This window comes from Nannobrachium achirus (assembly GCF_963921795.1).
Source record: "Nannobrachium achirus genome assembly, chromosome: 2".
Classification (NCBI taxonomy): Eukaryota; Metazoa; Chordata; class Actinopteri; order Myctophiformes; family Myctophidae; genus Nannobrachium; species Nannobrachium achirus.
The window spans coordinates 53,697,220-53,716,252 of record NC_137811.1 but is presented as its reverse complement, the minus strand read 5'-3'; the positions used below and the strand labels follow the sequence as shown (position 1 = coordinate 53,716,252).

General features: G+C 40.4%; 2 protein-coding genes across 11 annotated transcripts in view; one reads left to right on the top strand and one right to left on the bottom strand.

Moving 5' to 3' along the window:
* The window catches only part of rims2a (regulating synaptic membrane exocytosis 2a), a 272,468-nt gene extending 266,777 nt beyond the window's left edge, over positions 1–5,691 (top strand). For all 10 annotated transcript variants that reach the window (XM_080750629.1, XM_080750627.1, XM_080750630.1 and 7 more), the window contains 5 exons: positions 391–532; positions 1,358–1,470; positions 2,089–2,190; positions 2,376–2,515; positions 2,903–5,691. In XM_080750629.1, the coding sequence (XP_080606755.1) occupies positions 391–532; positions 1,358–1,470; positions 2,089–2,190; positions 2,376–2,515; positions 2,903–3,106 (701 nt within the window). In that variant the 3' untranslated portion in view covers positions 3,107–5,691. The remainder of the gene's footprint in view (positions 1–390; positions 533–1,357; positions 1,471–2,088; positions 2,191–2,375; positions 2,516–2,902) is intronic.
* A 7,708-nt stretch (positions 5,692–13,399) lies between these two features.
* On the bottom strand, positions 13,400–15,162 carry dcstamp (dendrocyte expressed seven transmembrane protein; the record flags this gene model as incomplete). Its single annotated transcript, XM_080742669.1, has 3 exons — positions 13,400–13,479; positions 13,606–13,935; positions 14,218–15,162. The coding sequence occupies 3 exons, from the start codon at positions 15,160–15,162 to the stop codon at positions 13,420–13,422; spliced, it is 1,335 nt and encodes a 444-aa protein (XP_080598795.1). The 3' UTR covers positions 13,400–13,419.
* Positions 15,163–19,033: the final 3,871 nt, after the last annotated feature.

Here is a 19,033-nt window from a genome sequence, read left to right as displayed (position 1 = left end):
TCGTTCAAATAGAAGGACAAACTTTCCACCAAAAGAATAATACTATTAGAGTCAGCTGTGTTAGCTTTGTGCTTTTCTGTCGTCAGACAATAGAAACGTCAAAACAATAAATCCCCGGCGAAGGTCAATTCAGGACAACCTTGATAAATACACAATTAGAGTCGGTGGTTTTCTTTCTGTCAGACGAAAGAAACATGTCAACGATAAATCTGCAGTTGAAGGTCAATTGGTGCGGCGTGAGCCAGTGATTTGTGGTCATGTGATCGCGGTGATCGGTGATTTGTGGTCATGCTGCAGCGTTGACAATCTCTGCTTCCCTCTCCTCTCTCCCTCTCTCTCTCTCTCTCTCTCTCTCTCTCTCTCTCTCTCTCCTGGCCCTCCTCCCTGTAGAAGCAGGAGGAAAGAAGCTACGCAGCACCATCCAGAGGAGCACGGAGACGGGCCTGGCGGTGGAGATGAGGAGCAGGATGACCCGGCAGGCCAGCCGGGAGTCCACTGACGGCAGCATGAACAGCTACAGCTCAGAGGGAAAGTAAGGACACCTCCTCAACTCTTTTCATTTCATGAAAGGAGTTATTTTGTATTTACTTTCACAAATTTTGCGATTATAGGCGAACGTCTTTTAACCCATTCAGAACGGGTACACATTATTGTGTATCATTATTTTATGCTTTAACTATTGAAAAATAGCAGATATACAAGCTCACAGCGCGGCACCGAGTGCCGCGCTGCGAGCTTGTAGATCTGCTATTTTTGAAAAATCATGAAAATTTGAATTTTGACCCAATTCTATGAGTGTCAGATTTTTTGAAAAACCCATGTTTCTATGTCAGCAATCTGGCCAGCCATCATCAAAGAAAGGGTCCTTTTCACTTAACTGGAGCTCAGTTAATCTGTTCTTGAGAGACTACTATGTCAGTGTTTCTCAAACCTTTTCATGTCAAGGACCCCCAAAATGATATTTATTTGGCCACGGACCCCCATCTCAAAATATTTAGTTCCAGGGACCCCCCAGAAGCAAAATTTGAGTTACAAATGTTCGCTTTGAAAATACATATATTCAAAGATTTGCACACATTTTCACGACTTTTTCAAAAATAGCAGATCTACAAGCTAGGCCTATTAAAAAGAACAGATCTATCTATCATGAATAACACGGTCAAGCCCGGCAAAGATTATTCAGTAACCACTTTCAACATGTCGTCCTTATTTTTAGGCATGCCATTTTAGGTGAAAATATTCACAAAAATGTTGAAAAACGTATTATTAATTTACAAAAATAATTTTCCAGAAATAGCGGAAATTGTCTTTGTCGTCATGGTAACCGGTTGTGGTTGTCCTCAATGTGTGTCACCAGTCTCATCTTCCCTGGGGTGAGGCTCTCCTCGGACGCCCAGTTCAGCGACTTCCTGGACGGTCTCGGACCCGCCCAGCTGGTCGGACGTCAGACGTTGGCTACTCCGCCTATGGGTGAGAAAAAAGAAAAAAAGAAAAGACTGCTATTGTGCTATTGTTAAACTATGTCATCCTGGTGTCCCTAATTGTGGGCTTGTCTGAAGGACGAGACCAGTATGTTATACCAAAACTTCATAAGTCAAGTTTATTCTCCTCAAAAAAATTACAGACAGTACAAAGGCCCTTAGCCAATGAGGAGCAGCGTTCTTGGTGACATCACCACCGACAAGTGCGACCTGATATAAATAACAACAACACCCACATGAAATCTTTGGGCTCGCTGAAAGGCGAGACCAGTATGTTATATCAAAACTTTATAGGTCAAGTTTATTCTCCTCAAAGAAATGAGCGACAGTACAAAGCCAGGGCCTGTAGCCAATGAGGGAGCAGCGAGCCCACACTGTTTCGTAGGAACCGTATTTCTAGTTTGTGACATGATGTCATTATAGGTGAAAATGTAACGTACGCTTAATTTTTGGATTCTTCCTCCACCGTAAATTATATCACAAAGAGCAGATACAACATGTTGTGAGCTTTTGCATCAGATCTATTAGCTATTGGTCACATGAACATTAAAAACGGATAACTTTGATCCAGTGCTGATGGTGTCCTGCGTGTCATGGTGTTGTTCAGGTGACATCCAGATCGGCATGGTGGACAAGAAAGGAGCACTAGAGGTGGAGGTCATCAGAGCCCGTGGCCTTGTGGGAAAACCAGGTTCCAAGGCACTGCCAGGTGAGTCTGCCAGACTGCCACCCGACCCGGCTGCCAGAAAGTCATTTTAAATGTACTTTGTTGAGCTGGATATGTCATGAATAATGTATTTGTGAAATGAATATTCATTTGCCAAATGTAATAATGTCTCTGACTGAGCTGCTAAAGATCAATAATAATCTCTCCTCTCCCCCCTCTCCTCTCAGCACCATATGTAAAGGTCTATCTTTTGGAAAATGGAGCCTGCATAGCCAAAAAGAAAACAAAAGTAGCAAGGAAAACCTTGGATCCTCTTTACCAGCAGCAACTGCCGTTTGAGGAGAGTCCAGGAGGGAAGGTTTTACAGGTAAATGGGAAAACATGCATGGTGGTTAAGCATTTCATGATCTTACCTTGCCTTTAGATCATTGGTTCTCAAATGTAAAGGACCCCCATTGCTCTCAGAGTTACAGACCACCTGTAAGGGTCCCTGGACCCCACATTCAGAATCACTACTTTAGATATTTATGTCCTCATATAATTACCATTCTCACTGATGGGTTTATTACCATAGCAAGGTTTTTTAGAAAATTAGTGAAAATATGACTCGCTTGTGGATTTTCAAAAGAATAATTTGAACATTTAAAAAAAGTTAATAATAGGGCTTGAGGGTTTAAGGCTAATTCATACTTCACAGCAAATCCACTGGCATACAATAGAAAAGTAACTTATTTTCAACTTTTTCCCCACACAGATCATTGTATGGGGGGACTACGGACGCATGGACCATAAATCATTTATGGGAGCAGTTCAGATACTCTTGGACGATCTGGACCTGTCCAACATGGTGATTGGCTGGTTCAAGCTCTTTCCTCCCTCCTCGTTGGTGGACCCCACCCTGGCCCCCCTGACAAGAAGAGCTTCCCAATCCTCACTGGACAGTTTCTCTCGATCATAGCAGCGTGTGGGACTGGTAGCATTGTTGTAGCAGCCAGTGTTGCGATACAGGTCACGGCCCCCCGGTTACACTGCATGCTTGATGTTGTGTCTTCTGAGCCTGTTTCTAGGGGTGCTGAAAAGTGATCCTGTGGTTTTTTTGAGCAAAAAAAAAAAAGAAAAACGTTGCACACGTTTGCGCGTTGTCGGCGCGTGTACGCCTGGCAGGCCTGGGGAAAAATGCCAGGCGTTGTTATTGTTGTTGTTGGAGGAAGCTGGAACGAATGAACTCCTTAGCACGAGGAATCGGTCAGTTCCGGGTGTTTCATCCAATTCCAAGCCATGGGGGTCATGTACTGGGAACTGCTTCATGAGTTCTACAGAAGCCCTTTTTTTTTTTTTTCTTAATTTTTTTTTTCGAATGAAAAATAAATGTTCATTTTTATTTATTTATTTTTTTGAGGTTTTTATTTAATTTGAACGTTTTTTCTTTGATGTCAGTGTACTTATTGTACTTTGTACCTGAAGGGGTTGACAGTGTTCCTATACCAGAAGCTTGGTCACGCCACGCCAACAGACCTAGCAGTGTAGACGGAGCCATGGAGACCTTTTACTTTTATGAGAGGTGCGTCTCAGCTTGTGCACACAATCCCCCCACCCTCCCCAAAAAATTACAAAAAACAAACACTTCCAGAGATACCGTAAGCCCCAGATATGGATACGTTTATGTGCCGTATCCAACCACACAGGTAGATCACCCAGAGAGACTTTAAGTTAATCAAAGGCAATACTGCAGTGACTACCTTCGATGCTCCAGAACATCCAGTAAACGATCAGAGAACCCCACAAAAAAGGAAAAAATGAAGAAAAAAGATGAACTCGTATGATCTAACAACCATTCTTTCTCTGTTGATATATTGTATGAAATTTAAAAATGAGGAAGTTTTTTTAATTTTGATTTTATTTTGCATGGACAAAAGAATTTAGCTGAATTAAAAAGAAAAGGAAAAAGATAATTATTTTCTTGAGGCTGCAACTTGCAAAAAAAAAATATGAAGAAAAACAAACAAAACAGATCAGCCATTTTCAACAATTTATATTATTTTTAAATAAATTTCACTAGTGCATGGTTTTCAAGGGGAGTGAATGCAACAGCGTGATTAAAAGACACATTGTTTATCATTCTTTAGACCATTCATGAGTCTGTGTTTTACAGACATGCAGATAAGGGAAACTTAAAGGAAACTTTTGGATTTCTTTTAACAAAAAGAAATGTTTATGTGACAAAAAGTAATGAAAATAAATGTAAATTATTTATTTCATTGTAAAAGGCACAAGCCTTATAAAGATAAACATTATGTGCAAATTGTACATGTTTCTCTTTTTTCCCCTTGTTCCAGGGTACTATTCATTGTATTATTCATTGCTACCATTGTTCAATCCCCTGATATTGTCCAGATTTTAGGACTGTTCGTTATTTTACAGTTCTGTATTGTTTCGGTATGTATTTTATTTTGGAGTTGATTTGTTTAACAAGCATGTTGAAAAGGGATTTTTCTGCAACATGGCTTGGGCACACCTTACAGTAAACTCAGCATGTTTTGATAAAGATGATATTTGGAGTTTTTGCAGTTTCTTGTACAGTGCATGATCAACTTCATTACTTTCCTCCCGCACCTTAAATTGAATTCTACAGCAAATTAGTTATTGGTCTTTTATGACCGATTATTCAAGTTTTGACAAGAAAAGAGAAGAAAAAAAGATTCCACCCCACCCCCCAAAAATCATGATTTTCTTTATTTTTGAGGAAAAAAATAAAAATAAAAAAGAGTGACATGGAAACTATTTTATAATTAATGGAGGTTGACAAAACAGTTGTGATTGCAAGTGTATTTCAGTATTGTTGACTAACATGCAAAAATAATCTGTATTGGTACAGGAAGAGGTCTATTACCCAATCAAGAGGCGGTCAACATGCAAAAGGTTGTGTGTTGCTGAAAGTTCAATTTTACAGGCACTGAATAACGGAGATGAGCTAAACCACAAGGTCAAACAACAAAGGGATATTGCCACACGAAATGCTTTTTTTTTTTCTTGTTTAATGAAAATGAAATTCATTTACTATATTTTTGTTAGTTTATTTCAAAGCCAAGACCAGTTTATTTTTTATTTTCTATTTTAGTAATTATAAATGCTTCTCAAGACTGGGAAGTATATGAATCTTATAGTTGCAGTATGTCTGAATGAAATTGAACTGAGGCACTATTCCTTTTCCACACTAAGGTAATTCATTTAATGTCCATTGAAGGCCTGGTTGCTGTAAGAAGCTATATATTTCCATTTTTATTTTCATTGTACATACCGTTAGATGTCACAATTTAATAAACAAGCTAACATGAATAGACTGATAGAATCTTTTGGGATAGGAATAATGCCTCACACGATGACAAAGACATGTTATTTATCCTTTTGAATGCCTTTTCATTTTCTTTTTTTTTTGTGCAATGTGTTAATGCCAAGGCTATGTCTTGGTAAAGTATGGTTGAGTACAGAGATTTATGTAAGTTATTTTTCAAATTAAAAATAAAAAAATGGATATTACACTGATGCTGAGTATTGGCGTAATGATATGATAAACAGTCACTCATACACACAAACAGTAGCATACTACCAGTAAGACGAAGGGCGAGGTCGTGCCATGTCTAGTATATCGGACCAGTTACCCATATATGGAGACCCCTGGTACCCATACTGTAGATATTCACAGATATGGGCTTAACCCATTTTGTGCCACTAGATAGCGCAAGGCACCATCGTACATTGCCAGCATTTCTCAAACCGCGGCCAACGGCCGCCATCCATGGACGGCCCTGAAGTTACGGTAAGGCTTAATAAGGTTACTTTATATACAGTATATATAGCCCGGACTTGTTCGGGATCGGCACAATACCACCCGGTTTTTAACTACCGAACTAGTTCGGCTTTGTCTAAAAAAGAGTTAATATTGATGACATCAGGGATCTCCATATCCATATCTCCATATCTCCATATATGAGATAAAAGGATTTGGTTCCCCTGGCATCACAGGGATCTCCATATATGGGTATAAAAGAGATTTGGTTCCCCTGACATCACAGTGATGTCAGAGCATGATGTCAGAGCGTGGGAGTCAGCAAGATGATGGCAGAGCGGCAAACCCATAGACCGGAAAAAATCATACACGGACTGACAGACAGACACAGACATGATGTGCTATTTCTCATAGTAAACTGCAAACTTCGGTCGCAATAAACAACATACAGTGAGTCCCTTATATTGCACAACAAAAACAGTATAGTTGAAATAAGTGATTAGATTCAGATTCACTTTATTTGTCTCTTAAGCTCGGAGGATCCACTGCAATAACAACAACAGCTGACAGGGCCATCTGCGTCAGCTGGTCAGAATCATGTCAGTATCATGGTCAGTATCATGTCAGTATCATGGTCAGTATCATGGTCAGTATCATGTCAGTATCATGGTCAGTATCATGTCAGTATCATGGTCAGTATCATGTCAGTATCATGGTCAGTATCATTGTCGTATCATGTCAGTATAATGGTCAGTATCATGTCAGTATCATGGTCAGTATCATGTCAGTATCATGGTCAGTATCATGTCAGTATCATGGTCAGTATCATGTCAGTATCATGGTCAGTATCATGTCAGTATCATGGTCAGTATCATGTCAGTATCATGGTCAGTATCATGTCAGTATCATGGTCAGTATCATGTCAGTATCACTATCACGTCAGTATCATGGTCAGTAGCATGTCAGTATCATGGTCAGTATCATGGTCAGTATCATGTCAGTGAAAATAACAATAAAGCATGCACATCCACTCATTAAAAACCAGGTGCCGGGCTGAGGTCCATAAAGAAAAATAAGGTCTGCACACTGGATCATGCTCCAAACACTTAAAGTTTATTTAGTTTCCTTACACCATGGACACAACATCACGTCCATTGTGTAAGGCCCATTCCCACTAGGCCAGATAACAGATACAAAAATCTCTTTCTCCAGATATTTTTGTATTCAAGTGGATGCTAGATACAGATAAAAAAAATATCTGTCACAGATATTTCTTTTATCTGTGACAGATATATATTTGCCAGACCCATGAAATGGGTAGGCCTACATAAGCAAATGTCGGTCCGGGTTTTCTATATAAAGGGTATATATGATGATGACATGATGATGACATGCCTACAAAAGGCATGATGTCATAAATGATGATGACAGACAGGGGGTCTGGCACAACCAGGTTGACCTGGTCTAGTTTTTTATCTGTATCTACCATCCACTTGAATGGATGTTATCCATTCCCCAGTGGGAATGAGCCTGTAAACTGTAAAGGAACCTAAATAAACCAAAATAATTAAACTTTAAGAGTTTGGAGCATGATCCTTGCGGACGTTATTTTTGAGCGGTGGTCACAACGCTCCTATACGTGGCCGTGTGTGTGGGTCTGTCTGTCTGTCTGTCTGTCTGTCTGTCTCTGTGTCTCCGTGTCTGTCTGTCTGTCTGTAGCCTGCAGTAACCTTTTCTGACCACACATGTTAAGGGAGGGGCGCTGTTGCACACACACACACACACACACACACACACACACACACACACACACACACACACACACACACACACACACACACACACACACACACACACACACACACACACCACCGCTCAGTTCACACGAGTGTGATTTTTCTTTGAAGTATCATGGTCAGTATCATGACAGTATGTCAGTATCACGTCAGTATCACCGTCAGTATGTCAATATCATGCTCATATCATAGTCAGTGTTATGTCAGTGATGTTATGTTGGCTGTGACTGTGACCGCCCTGTCACATGGCAGACATCCCTGTGACAGGGTTGGTAACATGGTCCCAACCATAGTAACATGACAGGGCCTGTGACCAGGCCATGGCAGCCCAAGGAACTAGACTAATAATTACTATGTAATAACAGTCCAGTTTAATGTAAAATGTATCTGATATAAGGAAATCGATAAGATGTTTTCGAAATGTTACTGTATAAGCAACACAATACACAATAAAAATAAAGGTTACATTTTAATTGGGTGTGAGTGGCGGTAAAGGTCCATCGGATATTTGTCAAACAACCTTTGCACTAGGTCCTCAAAAAGTATGCAAATAACTTGTTTCTAATCTTGTCACTTTAATACAGTATTTAACTATATGGACACAAATATGAAGAGTCACATGCTGTATATCCTTCTTTACCAGAAACTCATGACGTTTCACTTTTGGCATCATCCAGTATAGACAAGGACAAGACACAGCCTACAACACATGCAATCAGCATAAAGATTGAATGCAGGTCATAGCCATCCATAATAATCATCACCACAAAGGAGAGAAGCATGTGAGAGTGTGTGAGAGCTGGCTGAGGTCACCTGACCATCAGCACCAGGGGAAAGCCTTACCCAGCTGTGGGTAACTAGGTCAGGAGGTTAGTAGTAGGTGGCCTCGCTAATTCATTCCTTTTGATTCCTGTGTGTGTTGTGACACACACCTGCCATGCAGAAGAACCATGGTGTGTAGTCATGAGGATGTGGTTAAGTAGGCTACAACACACAACAAGCATTATAAATGAGCACTGCTGCCCCTATTTTGCTGCCCCATTATTATTCACTGTGTTTGTGTGTGTGTGTGTGTGTGTGTGTGTGTGTGTGTGTGTGTGTGTGTGTGTGTGTGTGTGTGTGTGTGTGTGTGTGTGTGTGTACGCGTGCGTGCGTGCGTGTGTGTGTGCGTGCCTGTGTGCCCAGTGTCCTGGGCATGACATTATAATACCATTTCTGTCTACTTAATCTGTGTCTCAGAGGTGACTACTGCAGAACAGTTCAGATACCTGCCTACCGGTGTGCCTACAAGCTCGCAACACGTGGAGAATGAGATGCAATTGTGAGCTTGTAGATTGCCTGTTTTAGCTATTTTTAAAATGTATTTCTTTTTACTTTTTTTTTAAGTTTCATAAAAAGGTTTGTGATCAGACCCCTTCTCTACAAGCTCCCTGTGCAAGGGATGCCCTTCGAGGCCACTCCTTTTGGAAGTTCCACTCTTGAAACTATCAAACAGCATTAAGGATGTGAGGAGAATTAGCCCTATTCACGGCCCGCCCACCTACTTCCGTTTCTCAGTTTTCCCCGGGTGCTGACTTCAATTTAGAAGGGGAAACTATACTGGACTTAAAGCCAACAAATCGTTATTTCTAACGGTAAAGTAAATTATAATGCTTTGTGCCGTTTACTATCTTGTGTTCTTGATCATGCTAGCCGTATTTTATACTTTACTATTCGGAAATTGCATTAAATTTGCGATTTCTGTGCTAACTCTATTGGCTATAGTAGTAGGATTTACCCCTTCAAAACGGGACTTCAGCACCTGGGGGATGCTGAGTGGGCGGGTCGTGAATAGGGCTAATAGTTGTCAAAGGTACCATACCAAAAGAATGCTTATATGCTGACGGCATTCTCCAGTACATTACTTCTCCTCCTCAATTTTTTGTTCCTCCAATCCTTGCAATAATAAATGAGCACTGCTCCTTTACAGGCTATAAGACCAACTTCAGTACATCTGAGGTTATGCCCTTGGGCAGCCTCTAGTGATGTTAGAGTATCGACAAACTTCTCTTTCAGATAATAGGGACTTAATGGAAGTTAAACTTCGTTTACATTACGGTAACTGCAGTGAAACATGACCTGACTCGTCGTTGGCATGACCTTCCACTTTCTCTGGTTGGCCGGATCAGCCCTATAAAGATGAATGTGCTTCCCTGACTTTTTTATCCTCTACAGATGCTGCCTCTGTGCATCTCCAAGAAAACTATTAAGCGTTTGGAGAGATCCTTCTCCAAGTTTATTGCAAAATGCAGAGATGGAGGACTGCTCTTTGCAGTTCCCTAGACACAGGGGTGGACTCACAGTACCAAATCTTTATATATATATATATATATATATATATATATATATATATATATATATATATATATATATATATATTATTATTTTTTTTTTTTTTTTTTTTTTTATATAACCAGGCTTGTCACACCTGCTTTATCTTGGTGACAGATCTGGAAATATTAAAGTACACATCTAACATATAATTTTCGGAATGTCTGAGTGAGTGTCTGTCTGAGTGTCTGAGTGTCTGTCACAGCGTTTCTCCTCAATGGCTGGAGCAATTGATCTGAAATCGCATCACCATAAGCATATGAACACACCTGACATAACTGTGAAGCCCGTTTGTCACTTTCACAAATCATATGCTGTATATTAGCATTTTTATGGTGTATCTACTATCTATTCTGCATCTAGCATGAGGCTTATCTATTCTGCATCTAGCATGAGGCAACATGTTTAACCAGCTGTGTGTGTGCGTGTGTGTGTGTGTGTGTGTGTGTGTGTGTGTGTGTGTGTGTGTGTGTGTGCGCGCGCACACGCGGGTGGGGGGGTTGTCTGGCCCCGTTATAGATGTTGTCCAAAAATCCTGCAGATCGGTACACAGTATCTCTGTAGCCATTAAACGAAACGGGTATTTCTTACATTGATGCTCCTACATATTATCATGTAAGCACCAGTTAAAGTTACTTTCCATCCCTCATATACTGTGTGCACAGTGCACACCCCATAACCCACACACTGCACATCATTTCAGAGCTCATATCTTTGAACGGGTAAGGGCTAGTTAAGAATAATCCACTGATTATTAACTCCATCAAAGTATGGCCAGCTGGTCATCAAATACATGGACAGATAGTGTGTTTATTCCATGATGTGTCAGCCACCTAGTTTGAGATTTTTGCAGAGACAGTTTTCACCCACATGATTGTGTCATTGTGTGTGTGTGTGTGTGTGTGTGTGTGTGTGTGTGTGTGTGTGTGTGTGTGTGTGTGTGTGTGTGTGTGTGTGTGTGTGTGTGTGTGTGTGTGTGTGTGTGTGTGTGTGTGTGTGTGTGTGTGTGTCTTTCTGTCTGTGAGCACCGCTGGACCGATGGGTATGAAACATACGGTACACTCCCTGGAGGCCAGAGCAAAACCTCTGCCTCAAATCTTTTCACATCCGCCTGTTATAGCGCCACCATTTTTTATATTACTCCTATAGATTTTGTCTAAACATCATGCAACCTGCCAACAGGCATGTGCTGGCAGGTCGCTCAAAACAAGAACTACTACCAATAATACAGAGTCCACTAATTCGGGACATATTATGTCATGTGATCAAGACGGATTTTTCATATTCCGTCATTGGCTAAAATTGGCATCGTTTTGATGCCTGTGAGCATAACACCAGAAGGAGCTCATTTTACCTTGTTCCCCCTAAATTTGGCACAGACATGGGGGAAATGCATTCTACTAGGCTGTCACCAAAATATGGAATGATCTACCAAAATACATTGAAGATCTCGACTCCCTGCGTATACAGTATCACAATAATTAAGTGTGCCTGCCATGCAATGGCAAAACACTTATTGTAATCCGCCATACTTAAGTAAGTCAGTCATTAATGTTCTTGCAAATTTTGGCACGTAATAACTGCCGCACAATTTACGCCACCCCCACAATATATACATCAAAACGTGCGGCTCGGCCAGGAATGGTGTGAATTACTTTTCTTTCCGATTTCCGTTACCATAGCGACATAATTCGCAAAAAACTACGCCCAAAAACCCCATTGACTTAGAATGGGGGACTTCCACCTTGTGGAAAACATAGGTGGAAAGCCTCTGCGCTTTGCCATTTCCTCGGAGGAGGAACATTTTGTGGATTTTTTCAACTTGGACATTTTTTTTATTTTATTTTTTATTTTTTAATAACTCTTTATTCAAAAGTCATGACATACAAGACAATACAAAACAGACAGTTAAAGACAGAAAATGCTTTTCACTGGTCTTGAACCACCAACCTTTGATTCTCTATAAGCTCTTTCCTCTGTGCTATAGAGCCATAGTAAGTCTACAGGGGCAAAAATGAATGTCCTTTGACACCTTTATGAACATTTTCTGTCTTTCACTGTCCACCTAAATGGAAAAAAACGTTTAAATTATGAAAAAAAGCTTAGGCTTCTGAATCCTATGAGATTAATAACTTTGTTGTCCCCTGTAGACTTACTATGGCTCTATAGCACAGAGGAAAGAACTTTTCCCAGAGATCCAAAGGTTGGTGGTTCAAGACTAGTGAAAAGTATTTCCTGTCTTTCACTGTCTGTTTTGTATTGTCTTGTATGTTATGACTTTTGAATAAAGATTTATTTAAAAAGAATATATATAAAAAAAACTTGACCAAGTTGAAAAAAATCCACCAAATGTTCCTCCTCTTAGGAAATGACACAGCGCATAGGCTTTCCACCTATGCTTTCCACCGCTTTCCTCCTTGGTGGAAAGCATAGGTGGAAAGCCTCTGCGCTGTGCCATTTCCTCAGAGGAGAAAGATTTGGTGGATTTTTTCAGCTTGGTCAAGTTATTTATTTTAATAAAACTTTATTCAAAAGTCATGACATACAAGACAATACAAAATAGACAATACAATACAATACAGAACAACACAAACACAAAAGACAAGTTATCGATACATCAGAAAGAATCCATCCATTCCTCCTCGGTGGAAATTCCACCAAGGAGGAATGGAGGAATGGAAGAAAGAAGCGGCCAATCAGAATTGATGTTAGGGCCTACTGACAGTTATTCATTGGAGGATGGATCGCACACAGTGGCAAGAGTTGTTTTTCTTTATTATTACATGGATGAGAAACAAACGTTTCGGCTATCAGCCTTCTTCAGTGTATCTCAGGGCCTACGTACAGCACATTCTTTCTTCTCATCTACAATGGCAAAACACTTATTCTAATCCGCCATACTTAGTTAGTTAGTTAAGTGTGCCTGCCATGCAATGGCAAAACCGCCATACTTATTAAGTGTGCCTCCCATGCAATGGCAAAACACTGTGTCTGATATTATCAAATGCTATACGTATAAGTACTACCTGTACTGTTAACAAACCCAAGGGTGAGTAGTGTCTAAATGCACCAGATTCAGATTTAATTCTACATTAATGGTGTAACACATCAGTGTCTGATGATCTAAGAGGTCTGATTGATTAGTAGGCCAGAGATGGATTCAGGACTTTTATTTAAAATATATACAGTACATATTATGTAAAACACAATAACCCCTAAAACAGTATGCTATCTAATTCGAATATCGAATTTCACTCAGCATACAAATGACTTATTACTGTACAATGGGGTGAATGACTGTAACAGGTATATTATTATTCACACCATAGAACCGTCATCCTCCTTCGGTCTGAAGAACAATGGAAACCAGAAATGTGCCTGATGAGAGAAAACAAACAAAACAAAACAAATAGATCAGTTTAAACGTCTAATTGGGGTCATGGAACAAACAAATCAATAAGTCTCAGTCTTTTTTTTTTTTCCTTTCTTCTTTTTTTCCCAAACCTTGAAAACAAGAGTCCTCAAACTACTCTCATCCGAATCCGCCCCCGACCCCTTTGATCTTTTCCGCAGGATTTTGGCGTGGAGGTACTCGACCCTCTCCTCTGCAGGGGCGGAGAAGAAGCGCTCGCACAGGATCAGTCTCAGTTGTTTGAGCTTGGCAGCCATCAGGGCCATGATCAGCAGTGCAGTGAGGATGACAGCCATGGGGGCCACGGAGATAGAGAACAGCAGCTTTGGTTCATAACGGCATTTCTCCTCAAACAGGGTCACATTGTAGGAGAAGTCTTTGTTGCAGTCCTCCCTCCCTAGGAAACTGAATATAGGAATATTCTGGAAAGATGAATGCATGAGATGATTATCAACACTCATTTTGTGGATTTATGATTATGCTATCAGAAACCAAATTGTGATTATTTATCATTGATTATAGGGACTATAGTCCCTATAATCAAGATCGTAGATTTTCAATTTATTTTATGATTTTGTCAAAATATGTCACAATATCGATATCGAGATATTTGGTAAAAAAGCGTATTAGATATTTAATTTTGTCCATATTGCCAAGCTCTAATTATAGGTCTCTTTGTAGTTTTACAAATATAGGCTACATACCTGGAGGTTCATTATTAAGGGGACTTGGAATGGTTTCAGCTCTGCCTGCCGCTCAGTTACAATTCTTACAAAATGGTATATTAATGCATCCACACAAACAACTGCCACCCAGGCTACAAAATGGGTGAAAATTGGGATTCCAAACTTCAGCATAGCTTTCCCTTCTCTGGAGGTGGGGCGAGTGGACGGTATGGAGACATAGAGCTTTGCCTCGTCAGGTGTGAGGGGCAGGATGTGAGGCCTCCCTTCCGCCCTCTGCTTCTCATCAAAGGAGATGAATCTGCTGCTTATGAACTTGTTTTGATATTTCAAGTTGTTGCAATACTTCTTCACGTGCAGCGCTATAAACATCATGAGCAGGAGGAAGCTGAGTGCAGGGAACATTCTGTGACTCACCGAGGACACTGTGCTCAAAACAGACTGGACATACATGGCTGTTTCGCTCAGATTCTGCCTGGCAGCCACAAGTTTATCCTTGAATTCACTATCGTATATCTTGGGTGAAATATCAAGTTTGGAGTAAAAATCTAATACACTAATATCTGGGAAATTCTTGAGTACGTCACCGACCCAGTGCAGCATCTCTTTGTATTTTCCCAGTGGCACAGTGATATAGTCCTTCTTTGCTTGCAAGTTGCATATCATACTCCCGATGAGGCCTGTGAGGTTGTCTACAATGTTCTGGACGTTCCTGAGCACCACAAAGGTGATCCAAGTGGTCAGGAGCAGCTTGCGACTCTGCTTCATAAAGCAGGAGAGCAGAAACAGAATGCCAGCGCAGCGTACCTTCTTTGAGAGAAAGAGAGCGACCGCCAGTAGTGCTCCCACAGAGACTGCGGTGCCCACAGCCACCTCCGCTCCGTAGTGCACATAGTACAGGAGGTAGAGGAGGAGCAGGGAGCTGAACAGGAGGCTGAACAGCAGGCAGGTGAGGAGGAGCAGCATGGTCGACCTCCAGCTGTCCCTGGTGCCAGTTACATAAACCTCCAAGGCCAGGGCTCCGACATCCCTGAAGCACAGTATTGCTGCTGGGAGATACATGTGAAAGAATGGCAGCACGTGTACAAACAGCCTCTGAAAGAACACTCCAAATCCCTGTAGAGCAGAAGTCACACAGTGACAGTGGAAAGAAAGGGGAACTTAATGTACAAGAAAAAAAGAAATAAAGTCCAGGTTGAAAGATTCCACTTCATATAATCAATACAGAGCACATCAGAGTCATAAAGTACAAACCCTAAATCTATATGTTGAGTTGTGCCGATCCTGTGTTGTGCGGTGCTTCTCCTTAAACAGTGTTAAAACAAGTCTGTATATTATACTCAAACCTCGGGTATTACTCATTTCCAGTCACCTTCTTGGAGGAGGCGGCACTTAAACATTTACCACAAAGCAGAAGTAAAACCAAAATAATAACAAGTTTTTAGGTTTTAGGTTTTTGTATTTTTAGTTGGACGTTCCAGCTGGACTTTACAAAAAATCTGTAGCAAGACCCCAGCTCCCAGTTCCTCAGCTCCTCAGTTGGGCAATAATGATACCTGTATATCACAATCACAATCTCACACACGCACGCACGCACACACACACACACACACACACACACACACACACACGCACACACGCACACACACACACACACACACACACACACACACACGCACACACGCACACACACACACACACACACACACACACACACACACACACACACATTCGCAGAATGTTACGCTATGACATGTCCAGAGTAGGACCGTTCATGTAGTTACAGTAATAGTGATAATATCTCACCATATCATCCTCTGACTCTTAACATCAGTAAATTGCAATAGCTTGTCAACGTAGTCTTTTACAAAGGGCTATTTACGGCTTCCACTTAGGAGGGTATTACTCATTTCTCTGTCATCTTCTTGGAGGCAAGCAACAAAGCAGAAGGAAAAAGCAGAAGGAAAACCAGTAAAATAAAGAAAGAAACAATGCTGATTGTACATCATGCCTTTTTAGGTCATTGCATTTTTTAGCTGTTGGCCTCCTTCTCCAAAAAGACAGTACTGTAGCAAAGGCTCCAACTCATTTAAAATGCTGCAGCCAAGTGCAGACTCACTGTACAAGAAAAGCTGAACACAAAGTACAGTACTCCAAACACAGCCCCCCATTAACTGTACATAATTCTGAATAATATGATGGCAATTTATATATAGTTGTTGTCACATTACATAAGTTCCCATACTGCCTACAGTATTAAAAATGATTATACAACAGGTACTTCCAACCAATCTGATTGTTACTGTTCTCAAATGAAACCCATCAAAGCTGTGCTGATCAGACTCCAGTGATGCATGCAGAACTCAGCTCCACCTGAGTTCCTGACCGCATTACTGTCGTGCCAATAATCACAATAACGCACACCATATTGTTTGTGTAATATTGTACTTTGCCATACTTGTTTGAAACAGCGTATGGTATTTCTAAATTGTGGTATTGCTACTTTTGCTCAAGTAAAAACATTGCCAATATGAAATTAAATCTTAATTTTCAAAGGCAAAAGAGCATCATTATGCTCATTATGTAACAGGTTAATTTCAGATCAGAGCACAATTATTCTATGATCTAATACAGGGGTGGGCAACTTTGATGCTGGAGAGGGCCACTATATTTTCACACACACTCCAGAGGGCCACAATGCATATACAGTCAAAACTAGCAAAAATAGCAAAAAAAGCAGATCTACAAGCTCAAAACGTGTCGCAGTGCGACGCGTTTGAGCTTGTAGATCTGCTATTTTTGCTAGTTTTTAATTGGTATCCTGAAAAGTACTTTTTCATTTAATTTCAAATGCATGTAAAGGTTCTTTGTTACTTATGTTACTTCTTAGTTTATGAACTTAATCACAAATGCATTGGACATAAAAAAGAGACTAGTTGTAGGCTACTAGTCATCAAGAAGATACTAATATACAGTAGACTGAAGTAATTAAAGCTGGTCACGTTTGGAATTATAACAGCTGAAACCAATAATATATCAGTATTCTGATATTAACCTGTGGGCCGCATTAAGTGAAGGTGAGGTCCGCATGTGGCCCCCGGGCCGCCAGTTGCCCATGTATGATCTAATAGAACACAGTCAAATCATCAGTGTAAAGGGATCCATTTTGTAGGCCAGCGATTGCTAAAAAACAAACAAATGGTAACTGTGTAGGTATACCATCTAGATAGATTTGAACAACTAAACAGTACAGAGAACTGCATTGCACCTGCGCCTGTCCTCTTCTCCCCATCGAACAGAGACAGTTTTGCTCACATCATTCAAAGACAGATGTCTCCACCTCCATGTGCAGCGCACAGCATTCTGCTGCTGCCTCGACCGTCAGTCTCCATTAGCATCATTCATTTATCATTTTGACTTGATTTACATTTATTATAGCGCGTTGCACGCACTCTGAGTCTGAGCTTGTAGATCGGCTATTTTCATCATACGACAGAGTATGAATGAGCATCATAATCCCTATTCAGCACAATGGTGCAAGCGGGTCCTCACACACCTTTCTCTGTGTGCTGACTGAAAATGTAGCAGTCAGGACAGAGATATGATTAAATATGGACAACATTAAATTATTGCAACTCAAAGTTGAAAGAGGGAAAATGTGATGGAACAGGTTTTTTCTTTTAACATTTGACGATGATGATGATGCATTTCCTGTCAGCATGAATGATCAATTATGATGTAACCGAAACTTCAGCTTTTTTGCTTCCGCTTCTTCTAACTATTTTCTGCTGTGTGTGGTTGTTGACAGCCTCATTAATCAGATTCTTTGAGTCAAAGTTAATTTTACTTTTTTGAGTTTTTACTTTCAATTCAGCAAAATCACCACCATGAACCCTAGCATCCCTATTCTTATGCAGACGTTCGATCTACAAGCTCACAATATGTCACATTGTGTCTGTAGATCGCCTATTTTTGCAGAGGATATTTAGTGTAGAGGGGCTAGCATATAGAGCCCAATTGAATACAGGAAAAAAATTGATGATTCTGAATCCAATGCAAGCATTTGTTTTGCATGAAAAACATTCCTTGGGCTAGAAAGGCCCCCACAAAACCGTGAAAAGCCATAGCTTTGTGGGGGCCTTTCTACCCCATGGAATGTTTTTTTGTGAAAAACAAACGCTTGCCCCTCACATGCTACTTAAAGCAGATTTATTTTTTTTGTATTTCTTTTCTGTAGGCCTATAGTAAATTCAATGGGGCCCCAAACTTTTTTTTTAATTATGCCCATATTGCATTTTTATGAGTGGCTAACTTGCTTTTTGAAAAAGGTAGGTCCAGAGGAAACTGGTGTTTGTATCACAAAGTGAACGATTCTTACAAAAGAATTGACAACCTCTTAAGCCCCAGGGGGGTCCAGGGGAAAAATAAAATGTATGCCCAAATTGGAACAGTTGTGGAAACAAAACTACAATGATTGTGGTTACTCTTCTTGGCCCACCAAATATCGGCTGAACCCTGAAAATTCACAAATGCAGTGTAAAAGATCACATTTTTCTTACCAAATTGTCCTGCTGTGATCATTTACCTAGGAAAAGATGATTGAAAAAGCCTATGGTAAATTTTGCATTCCGAGTAGCGAATGAGCCTCAAGACCTCATTGAAAACATATGTAGTGAATAGAGAAACTGTTCACCAAGGGGACATCAATTGATAGGCAAAAATGTATGAATATATTCCAAACTATGTAAATTCTACAGATGTTATAGTGAGAGTAGTGCTGTAACATTAGTAATGTAAAAGTATAGGGTGAAAAATGATAAAAACAAGTAACAATAAG